We start from the raw sequence: 10,500 nt of genomic DNA, 5'->3' as shown, positions 1-10,500 counted from the left end.
ACGGCTTCGGGGCCTCTGCTGCAGACGTTTCACTCTTGTCTCCTGGCTTGCCAAAACTATAGACGGGTGGAGGTTGTTCTGTTGGAGCACTGGGCTTGCTAAAGGAAAAGCCTCCGGAGGCGGCTGCTGCTGCTGCAACATCTGCATCTTTACCAGCGGCACCGAAGAGGAAGGAAGACGGAGCTGAGGAGGCGGCGGCGGCTTCATTCTTTTCCTCTGGCTTCCCGAAGGTAAACGTGGGAGCAGCTAGCTCTTTGTCTGTTTGTAAGGATCCAAAAGTAGAGCCCCCTTGTGGTGCGGGGGTCGCCAAACTCCCAAATACCAAACCAGTGGTGGTGGTGGTGGTTGTAGCGTCATTTAATGATGCAGCAGCCTCACTTTTCTCCTGAGAGGAGGCCGGAGGAGTGAAACTACGAGAGGAGGGGTTGGTGGTGGTGTCCGGGGTTTTCTCCTCGGGTTTTGAGAGTCCAAAGGAGAAGCCGCCCTTAGAGGAGTTACTTTCTGTGCTAGAGGATCCAGTTCCAAACGCAATCCCACCGCCTGCTCCGAACTTAAACCCAGAACCTGCAGCAGATTTGTCTGACGACTTTTTGTCATCACTAGAGGCGGTCCCAAATTTAAAGCCCTCAGATGAGCTGCCGAATTTGAACCCCAATGAGGCGGCATTGTCTTTAGAAGTGGTTTCTGATGAGGAGCTTCCAAATGAGCCTCCAAATTTGAATCCATCCGATGATGAAGATGAAGACTCTCCAAACTTGAAACCTACAGATCCCGATCCCGAGGTGCTGTCCGATGCACCAAACTTAAAACCTCCAGAATTAGAGCCTGAAGTCCCGCCAGCGGATGAACCAAAAGCTTAAGAGAAATAAAGTAAAACATAAATGTAAAAATGTGAAAAGTGTAGACTAGGTATCGGTTAAAATGCAAAAGTATCAAGTTTCTCAAAACCTAACATTTGGACTATTTTGATTTTGTATGGTTATCTTCACGGTCTCATATGATGCAAACAGATATTTATATGAAATTGTGAGTGAGCATGTACTTTCGGATAACTGTTGTTACCTTTGGGCTCCACTTTAGCTCCAGGTTTGACTGTCTGACAGGCAACACACTGGACATCAGCAGCCTTATTCTGTACTAGACAGACATCACAATCCCAGGCACCCTGTGGCTTCTTGAACACATCTCCCAACCCAAACACGGGAGCACTGCTGGCTGAAGAAGAGGCTCCTGCTGAAGCTCCTGTTGTGAGGATGAGAGAGGAAATAGAGACTCTTCACTAAAAAACAAAAACAAAGATTTGGCACTTGTTGAATGTCAAATACCAACATTACCATGGTTGAGGTCTCTCATTACCTGGTTTAGCACTCATGCAGGCCACACACTTTGTGTCCTCCGCCTTGTTTTCTACCAAACACGTATCACATTCCCATGCACCCGCGGGTTTTTTGAACTTTTCTCCAAATCCGATGAACCCTGTAGAAACAGGGCCTGTGGGTGTGGATACAGTCTTAATGGCTGAGAAGGCAGAAGGAAGAGTCAGTGAGGGTTTAAGCCCTGTCCCGGGTTTGGCCGTTTCACAGGCCACACACTTCACGGCATCGGGTTTGTTTAGAACCAGGCATGTATCACAGTCCCAAGTTCCTGCAGGTTTGGAGAACATTGTGCCAAAACCTGCAGTAGTTGTAGTGGTGGAGGAGGTGGTGCTCGTGCTGCTGCTGCTCTCGAGCCCGACCGAGGTGGCCGTTGAAGGTTTGCCGTCCGTAGATTTGGATGAGGAGGGCTGCGGGGCCATGCAGCAAACACATTTGGTGTCCGATGGTTTGTTCTGCACCATGCAGCCATCACAGCTCCAGCCTGGTGGGGCTTTGAACACATTGCTAAACCCTGTTGAAGAGAGGGAGAAGGTGGTGGTGGTGGAGGAGGAGGAAGAGGGGGATGTGGATTGCGTGGAGGTCTGCAGCCGAGCGCCGTCCGGGCCTGGGGAAGTCTGGGCAACAGGAGAAGCGAAGCCTAGATGGAGCAAGTGAAGGATTGAAGCGGTGAACAACAGAATGATGCAAAACAAATACTGTGAATGTGTAGTGAGTTACTGATTATTACCAGGTGCCTTAAGGAGATCCAACACACTGCCCTGCTTCAGGGCCTTGGCTGGCTTAAACGGCCCATCAAAATCTTCTGTGCTTTTGCTTGTGGCTGACTTCACTGTAGAGGACATGAAAACACAAAAAGATCAAACGCAGTTTTCTCAGGAAAGGCAGAGAATCTGCATCATGCCGACTGTGAGAAAACCGTCTTACCTGCTGCAACGATGGGAGAGGCCAGCTTCCCATTTGACATGGAGGGTCCTAACTTGGCTACAGGTGCACTAAAAGTGAATCCAGCCTACAAACAGGAAACGACAATTATCATCAACGTTACCGTTGTAAATAGATGGCAACCTAATCAATGACTAAACATTTACTTACTGAGGGGGAAAAGGAGGGAGGACTAGCAGCAGTTGCTTTGACAATAGGGGAGGAAAATGTAAAAGGTACACAGGGAGGCGTCGAGGCTGTTGGGGGCTCCTGTAAAACAAACAAACATTAAAATAAAAGTGGATAAAATGCATAAATAATGTTGCTAACCATTAGACTTGGAGTAGCATTGTAACAGAATGAGACAATTTTAAGACAGACCTCGTTTGTGAGCGTGTCCTTAGTGGGAGTCACGTGCGTGAGGTTGGGAGCCGTGCTGTTGGAGGTGGTGAGAGGGGGAGGAGGGGAGGAGAAGCTGAAGGTCGGCAAGGCAGAGGCGCTGATGGGAAGTGAAATGCTCGGGAGGTCCGGTACCTCAGCCACCTAAAGTCAGAGAACAAGGAGGAATATAATTGCGTGCTTATTGTCTGCCATTTCTAACCCTAACCCATAAATAAATAAATGTTAACTTTGATGTACATCATGTTTTAAGATACAGAGCGTTGAGGTGTTTAGTTTCAAAGGCCTTACCTCGTCCTCTTCGGGGCGTTTGGAGGTAGGCCGTGTACTGGTCCTCTCTCTCTTCATCTTGCCTCCTCCAGAGCTCACGCTGCTGGCTGCAGGCGTGCTGGACAGAGGATAGGCTGGGCCACTGGAAATCATTGTGCTAGTGGTAGAGGGGGTAGACAGGAACAGGTGTAGTCAGTAAAGGAAACAAGATACAGAGAGCAGTGACAGTAACTAGGCATGTTGTTAATAGGTCTAACTTTCTTGGCTGGTCAATTAGAGCAAACCCTGTTTTACCTTCGAGATGGTCCTGGGGTTGCTTCAGGTAGTTGCGGTGATTGTCTTGTCGGCTAAGGGAATAAAAACAACAACAAATGTAGCATCAGGTTGTAGAGGAACAATGCAACGGTGCAACATGATGCGGCACCGTTTCTCACCGTCTCTCTTGGGGTCCTGTCAAGAGTTCGGCTCACTCCTCCGGGAGTTAAAGTCGGCCTGAAGGACACGGAGCGGTTTCCTGACACCGACGCTGCAACGGGAACCACCAGCTTCTGCACCGGTGGGAGGGTGGGCTCCATCTGAATGAAAGAAAAGGTGGAAAATAAAAGACAAAGGATGAGAATCAGAAACAACCGAAGGTGGCAGTGCTGCATTCTTTATCTAAATGCGTTTGATAAAGCTTTTGTCTTCATGCTGCTTTTAATATAATGAACATAGTTTATCCTCTGAACTCAAACATGAAACTTGGTCCCAGAACGTGAACAGTGACATCTCTAGAGACTGTAAAAGTACAACATTATCAGCGTTGGACCCAAACGAAATGCCAAACTAGGTATGAGGTCATTTAGAAACAGTGTCGCCCTAACATAGTTTGTCCACCAGAGGCAAGCTGATGTTTTAAACGCTCAGTATGCATCTCGGTCACAATTTGTAAAATAAACAAATCTACGGGAACAGAATCAAGATTGTTTGTGTAGGTTAGAAATTAATTATCAGCCGCTACAACATTTTCTGATTTATCATTATTGGCCACAAAAATGTAGATTGGGTTTCACTATAGTGTGAACCCTACCAAGGTAAATCCTGAGGCAACAGTCACATAGCAGGCTTTCTTGTTATGGAACTGTGAGCGTCAATACACCATTGTTAGGATTTACAAAGCAGCTGTCGCAGATGGGAATGCATGACAGTTATTACTGAGGACAAGTCCAATCCAGAGCTGGCACGATTTAACCACTAACTTTGCTTAACGCACGCACGCACGCACACGCACACGCACACACACACACACACACACACACTTTCATGAGCCAAATATAATCCAGAGTCTAGCGCTCTTCTGCTCGCCAGCACTCGCATGTATAAAGAAAACCACACGAGTCATGAACAACTGTGTCCCAGTGAGGAGAATCCTGTTAGCTGGCGTAAAGGAGGCCAACAGACAGTAGGACAGGAAATGACAGGAGGACAAACCACAACAAGTGCTGCTGGGCTTGTACAATGACATCCCTGTTCATAGTGATATTTAGCTCTGTGCTAAGCTACAAGAACACAAGTGAAGTTTAGTTGTTGGTTTGCATACATAGAGGATGCTTGAAGTCATACAGGGACACACATGACAGTTATTCTCACAAGAATTTAAAAATCTGTACTTACACGTTTCCTTTTTGACTGGAAATGTGAAACATCTAGATTTGTTCCATCCATTGACTGCAAAATAGAAACTCATGTCAGAAAACTATTTCATTGTTGGACAAATCAATAAGTGTTTTCAGGTGTTCAGGATTTCAATATTTTAAAGGACACTAATGTAATGTATAATAAGTGACTGCAAACAAATGCTTACAATATATGTAAATATATTAAAAGCTCTTACTGCTGAGAGGGGGGATGAGGCTGCTGCTGGGATTCTCCTGGCATCCTGTAGAAGAAAAATACAATTGTGTCACTTAACATGCTCATTGGCAAAATATCAAATGTCTAACTACTGTCCGATTTTGAGGTAAAATAAAGTTTGACGAGGGGAGGTGATGTGGTGTGTGTATGTGTACTCACAGCCAGGGGGCTCGACATTCGCTCCAAGGACTGAAGGATGCGTCTGGCTGTCGCGCTGGTCACCCCACAGGGCTGAGCACCAGCAGGCTTGGCCTTGATCTGTCTCCTCACTGGGGCCTACAGATCAGATGAGCATATTTAGTCTCCAATTTAAAAAGGAAGAATATTCACACTACAGTCACACTATGACGTCAGTGTTCACCCACAACGCTAAATGCACATGTAGACTGAATATAAACGTGTTAAACCAAGTGTGCTAGCTCACCATATGAAGCATTTATCAAAATGATCACATTGTTTGAATCTGGATACACAAGTCTCAGTTTCTAGACCGTGCGGTTCTCACTGGCTCACCTGGTACGGTGTTCCAGGACGAGCGCGAGAGCCCCTGACTGCAGCTGCCCCACCATACATTGTCTTCCCGGGGTAGAAGGGTGAATCTCCGAGCTGGCTGGAGTTTAGTACTGTGCTGTTTAATGACGACTGGAAGAGAGACGGTTAAATCATCAGACTTGTATTGTCATTCTGGAGTTCGTCTTCATAGCAGTAATAAATCAATGTCAGAATGCACACAAAGGCAGACATGTTTTGAATCGGATAGACTGGGGTGTGGTGTCTGGTATGCACATGAAAACTGATCGTCCAACATGTTAAATCACACAGGTGAAACTGAATGCAACACATCAACATACTGTCTGTCTGTGAGCGGACTGACCGTAACATTGGTTTTCCAGATAATGCACATGAATTAATTATAAACATCATGTTTCATGTTAAAACATTAAAAAAAAGTACCTAAAAAGTATCTGTCAACTTGAAATTTGTAGAAGTCTGTGGTACGCAGGACTTGGGTTCTGTGCATGGACCAAATTCCAGACTGACATTTTATATCAAAGTGGGCCACTGCCTCAAAGGCATAGCCCGACATCAAATCAAACACACCAAAATGCGGAGCTTTGTGGCAAACTTCTGTTCTTTCAGAAAGCATTGCTCAGTATCTCGATGAACAAACCCACAGACACTCACATTGGAGGAAGTTCCAAATACAGACAGATTGAAAGAAGGCTTTCTCAGACTGGACTGGGCAGGTTGAGGCCCAGAGTGAGTTCTGTCCATCTCTGGGGACCAAAGTTGGGGAAGTGATGCCGTTTTGGAAGTAGGGACATCTGTTACAGAGGCAGAAGCAAAGAAAACAGACTTTTATAATATCTCCGTTTTAAGAAAGCACCAATGCAGAAATGTAACCAGTCTTGACATGTAATTAGTTTTTTCTGACATTTTCGTACATTTGAGTCATATATAAATGGGATATAAACACAATGCAGGGATTGCAAAGATGTTGTTATATGTTAATAAAATCAGTGTTCAGATAAGTTTTCCCGAACCCGTTATCAACACACTAATCGTTGGTGAAGAAGTCACTCTGCTGTTACCTTTGTCTGAGGCGCGGGAGGAGAAGCCGCTAGTGGTGGAGATGTTATCATCTTCGTGCTGCGAGAGGTTGTCCTTGATTTCTTTGACCAAGGAGAAGCCTGTGGAAAAGGGTCCAGGGGCGGAGGAGGTGGAGGGTTGGGAGAAAAGGCTGCTGGAGGCCCCCAGGGTCGGGGAGGAGGCGTCCAGCGGTGGAAAGTGGAGGTGCGAACGACTCAGCGGAGGTCGAGAAAGCACATAGTCCTGAAAGTTTAGGGACGCCCGGTTGGTTGGGGGTTCTGTGCGAGAGCGAAAGAAGTCACAGGTGAGCATCTCATGTATGGGATAGAAAATTGAGCTAATCTTTTTTTGAAGAGATGTGAAGAGTGACTGAGAGACTGACCTGTGTTACTGGTGCTTGGCTCTGGGGAGTCGCATCCATCGAGGGTAGGAGGCCCCTCTTCGCTGCCATTAGGAGGAGGTGGTGGCTGGCAGTTCTGGTCTGTCTCCAGCACATCCTCTCCTCCTTCAGGAGCATCTTCACTCCTGAAGTATTTCTGCAGCCAGGAAGGAACGATGCTCTTTACTGTGTCTGTCACTCGACTGATGAGGCCTGACTGTTGCTGATAAAAAAACATGAGAGGAAGTTGTCAACATGAGTGAGAGGCAGAGACAAATGCACATAAAAGAAACAACAAAGGACCATCACGTCAGGCCATTATCTGCAGCTTCCTCATTAGAAAATCCCCTTGACAATCAGCATTGGATAAAAGTCAATGTGTGTAACGCTGTATACAAAACAGTTCTGCCAAATATGTTGATACCTAATTTTGGTGTTAAAAACGTATTTGTGACAAAGCAGTTCCACATAATTTCTTTTTAAGTTCTTTTAGAGCGCAACGAACACTGCGTTTACAATCTGAAATAAGTGCACAGGACAACATGCAATAAGAAGCCATTAGGCCTCCTCAGTGAAAAGCAAAACACAAGCCGAGTATGACAGTGTGAAACTGGGTCAGGCACAGTGGTTCGCTTCTGTGAAGCAGTGACGCTGGTCAGCACTGTACTGAAGTCTAGATTAATTCCAGTTGATACAGACGAGTCTCGTCTCCTACATCACACTTAGAAAGTACACATTATTATTAATTAATTAATATTAATTATTATTTGTCTCTTAGACTGAGACAGTAACTGTACTTGGATGTCCTCAGATTTCAGTTATGTTGTTCTGGTGACAAGGATGTAGATGGAGAGGGGAAAGGATGAGAGAAGGGGCTCGCTAGTGGGTGTATCACTTCATATGCACCCTGTCTAACCCATGGTAGCTTTCAACACCTGACAAGAGCCAAATGTGCCTCTTGTTTCCTGCTTATCTACAAAATACACCTGTGGGCCCCTCTGCACTTTAACCTTTGTGCAAATACACATAAGTTAAACTAGTCAAGAGCAAGTGTATATCCCACCACAGTGATAGTTTACTTAGTGCTACATAAGCTATTGTTATGAGGATTGAAGGGCCCGCTCGCTCTGAAAGCCATCACGTCGAACTGAAACAATCATTTCTATTGAATATTCCAGGACTTAAGTAGATCATTTGAATCTAGCTTTTGACACAAATGTGATGAGCGTGCATCCTTAAACATTTTTAGATCTTCGAGTCAGCCGTATAATTACATGCATGTCATGTGATGAGGTAAGTATTGGCTAGAAAAGACTCCCATTTTCAGCAAGCAATCCCACAGATGAATCAAGAAAGCGACGGCACAATCGTTAGTACATGTCTTTTCACGCTCCTTCTGCTTTTTAAGCTGTTGAAGAAAAGCTAAATCCACCTTTTAAGTACAACTGTACACAAGCTTTAGATAATCATAGTTTTTGGCTGACTTAAGTCCTGAAACATTTGTATGGACTTCAAACACGTCCGCACAATTTGCAATTTACTCAAATATATAAGCAATAGAAGAAGTAATCATGACTCCTGTCTGGCATGACTGAGACACCGTTCAAGTCATAATAACATTTATTCAAACTAAGATATTACATGTTCATGAGTGTGTTTGTTGCTGGCATAAATGCATTATTCCAATTAATCTCTCTTCATTTCAACACTCTGCAATAGCAAATATATAGCTATAGAGTTCACATAATAAAAACTTTATATGCAATTGTCTGTGACTGTGCTGTGTATAGATGCGTAACTACAACAAACTACCATAAACCCAATATTGACATATTAATCCATCTTGCTTAAATTAATGCAGTGTAAAACATCAGCCGCACCAATTGTTCAGTTTTTGATTTAACCGTTTCAGAGCATGGTTATTGTGGAAGCTGTGGTTTGTAGTGCTGCTGAACTACATTGTGCTTGAGATGTTTCACACAATTTATATCAATGAAAGAAGACCAAAAATTGTGACGTAGTGCATTCATGCGAAAACCAACAATGCCTAACAAAGACAATAACTGACAATTTGGAACATGAAGTATCAGTTTGAATACATTGCTAGAACTATATCACAGTTTATATCATAAGGATAAATTGTATATAATGCAAAGTGGTTGAAGTCAAAACACAAGTGTGGATAACTGATGTCAGCCATAAACAATTACTATTCATCCAAATCTTGTTTAACTCGTAAAATGTTATTTGATAACCTTTAGTAGGTCACAATGATCAGCTGCTTGCATCACTATCAATATTCAGACTGTTGCATCCCTGGCATCATTTAAAAGTAAGATTTTTAGTTTAGTTGCCTCTTCAGTCAGGGAACACACCAATATGCTGACATTAATATAAACAACCTCTTATTAATAGGTCAATAGAATAGTCCACGTGATATCTAAAGACAAAGTAGTTGAATGGGTCGGCCATGTATAGAGACACGTGCTGTCCACTATTAACATATCGGAGCGGTTTTAAAAGGCAACATTAGCTGAGGTCCAGGCGGCAAGTGAATCCAGGCAACCATGTGGGTTCCCAATGCTTCCTGCGCAATCCAACTGGCAGAGATTCGGCTAACGTTAGCTAGCCTAACATGATACATGACTCCGACAGGCCAGACACATAATCCTATAATTTAACTGCAATAAATGTGGCTACACATAGACGTAGACAGATGCAATTTTCAACGAAACCATCATGTCAATTCTCCCTGCGACGGTGTGATGCCTCCAAAACCGAAGACAACAATACGTTGCTCGCTAATGCTAGCGTGCTAAATAGCATTAGCTACACCAGCTAACACTTCGAATTCTACTTCCTCGCTTTCTGCCAACTCAGCTAACGGCTAAGCACTTAGTAGTATAGCTAACGTTGCTTGACCCAACGTGTCACGTGTGCACGTTTACTTAACAACACAGATAAACCGGTCTAAACGACTCACTGTGCCGTGATTTGACCTGTCAAGTCCGGCCGAGTATGCTAACCTATAAGCCAGCTTACTAGCATTTCCTCTACATGCTAGCAGCGCGTGGAGGCCACGACCGCTAACAGCAGGCCATAAAATGCCTCCAACAAAACAATAACAAGCGTTAAGCCATAATGGCACTGCGATCACCTCAAAGTCTTCGTTACGGGTTTTTAACACGAACACTTTCACTCGGTTTACCTGTTTATTCTTGGCGTAAGGTTTAGAGGCGATATGATATCTCCTGCTTCTAATTTTCCCTCCACCCGTGGCCGCCATGGCTCTTTCGTCTGAGTGTCTATCGGTGTTTCGGCGCCGGATAGCTGTCATCCAGCCACAGCCACGGCCACTCGCAAAGCACTGTGGGAAATGTAGTAGCCGAACGTAACAAAGAGGCAGGTTTGACCTGCCGGGACTTTTGTACCACATGGCTCTAGCATCGGGGTTATTCTGTCATGTGACTGAAAATTGTTATATTGCTATGGTTTTTAAATATATTGTTTATATTATCAATGGGAGCATAATTTAGTGATTTTAGTAGCGCTAAAAGGATTAGTCAATTAATCGTTAGTCAATCAAGAGAAAATTAATCAACAATTTTGATATGCAATTAATAGTTAGCTCTTTGTGTTAAACGTTGTTCACTACTTTGTAAAGTTTTATAG

At 44.2% G+C, this 10,500-nt stretch overlaps 1 protein-coding gene across 1 annotated transcript in view; it reads right to left on the bottom strand.

Annotated features, from left to right (window-relative positions):
- The window catches only part of nup153 (nucleoporin 153), a 13,507-nt gene extending 3,228 nt beyond the window's left edge, over positions 1–10,279 (bottom strand). The window contains exons 1-18 of the mRNA XM_031853905.1: positions 10,037–10,279; positions 6,832–7,051; positions 6,452–6,727; positions 6,045–6,184; positions 5,373–5,501; positions 5,019–5,135; positions 4,840–4,884; positions 4,620–4,673; positions 3,401–3,541; positions 3,261–3,313; positions 2,988–3,123; positions 2,679–2,840; positions 2,469–2,567; positions 2,301–2,385; positions 2,104–2,205; positions 1,357–2,013; positions 1,063–1,242; positions 1–855 (exon numbers count right to left, since the gene is read on the bottom strand). The exon at positions 1–855 is cut by the window's left edge and continues 24 nt beyond it. Of these exons, the coding sequence (XP_031709765.1) occupies positions 1–855; positions 1,063–1,242; positions 1,357–2,013; positions 2,104–2,205; positions 2,301–2,385; positions 2,469–2,567; positions 2,679–2,840; positions 2,988–3,123; positions 3,261–3,313; positions 3,401–3,541; positions 4,620–4,673; positions 4,840–4,884; positions 5,019–5,135; positions 5,373–5,501; positions 6,045–6,184; positions 6,452–6,727; positions 6,832–7,051; positions 10,037–10,264 (3,679 nt within the window). The 5' untranslated portion in view covers positions 10,265–10,279. The remainder of the gene's footprint in view (positions 856–1,062; positions 1,243–1,356; positions 2,014–2,103; positions 2,206–2,300; positions 2,386–2,468; positions 2,568–2,678; positions 2,841–2,987; positions 3,124–3,260; positions 3,314–3,400; positions 3,542–4,619; positions 4,674–4,839; positions 4,885–5,018; positions 5,136–5,372; positions 5,502–6,044; positions 6,185–6,451; positions 6,728–6,831; positions 7,052–10,036) is intronic.
- Between the last annotated feature and the right edge of the window lie 221 nt (positions 10,280–10,500).

This window comes from Anarrhichthys ocellatus, unplaced genomic scaffold, assembly GCF_004355925.1.
Source record: "Anarrhichthys ocellatus isolate YVR2014 unplaced genomic scaffold, GSC_Weel_1.0 scaffold14, whole genome shotgun sequence".
Classification (NCBI taxonomy): domain Eukaryota; kingdom Metazoa; phylum Chordata; class Actinopteri; order Perciformes; family Anarhichadidae; genus Anarrhichthys; species Anarrhichthys ocellatus.
The sequence above is the reverse complement of the archived record's forward strand: the minus strand, read 5'-3'. Positions and strand labels throughout refer to the sequence as shown.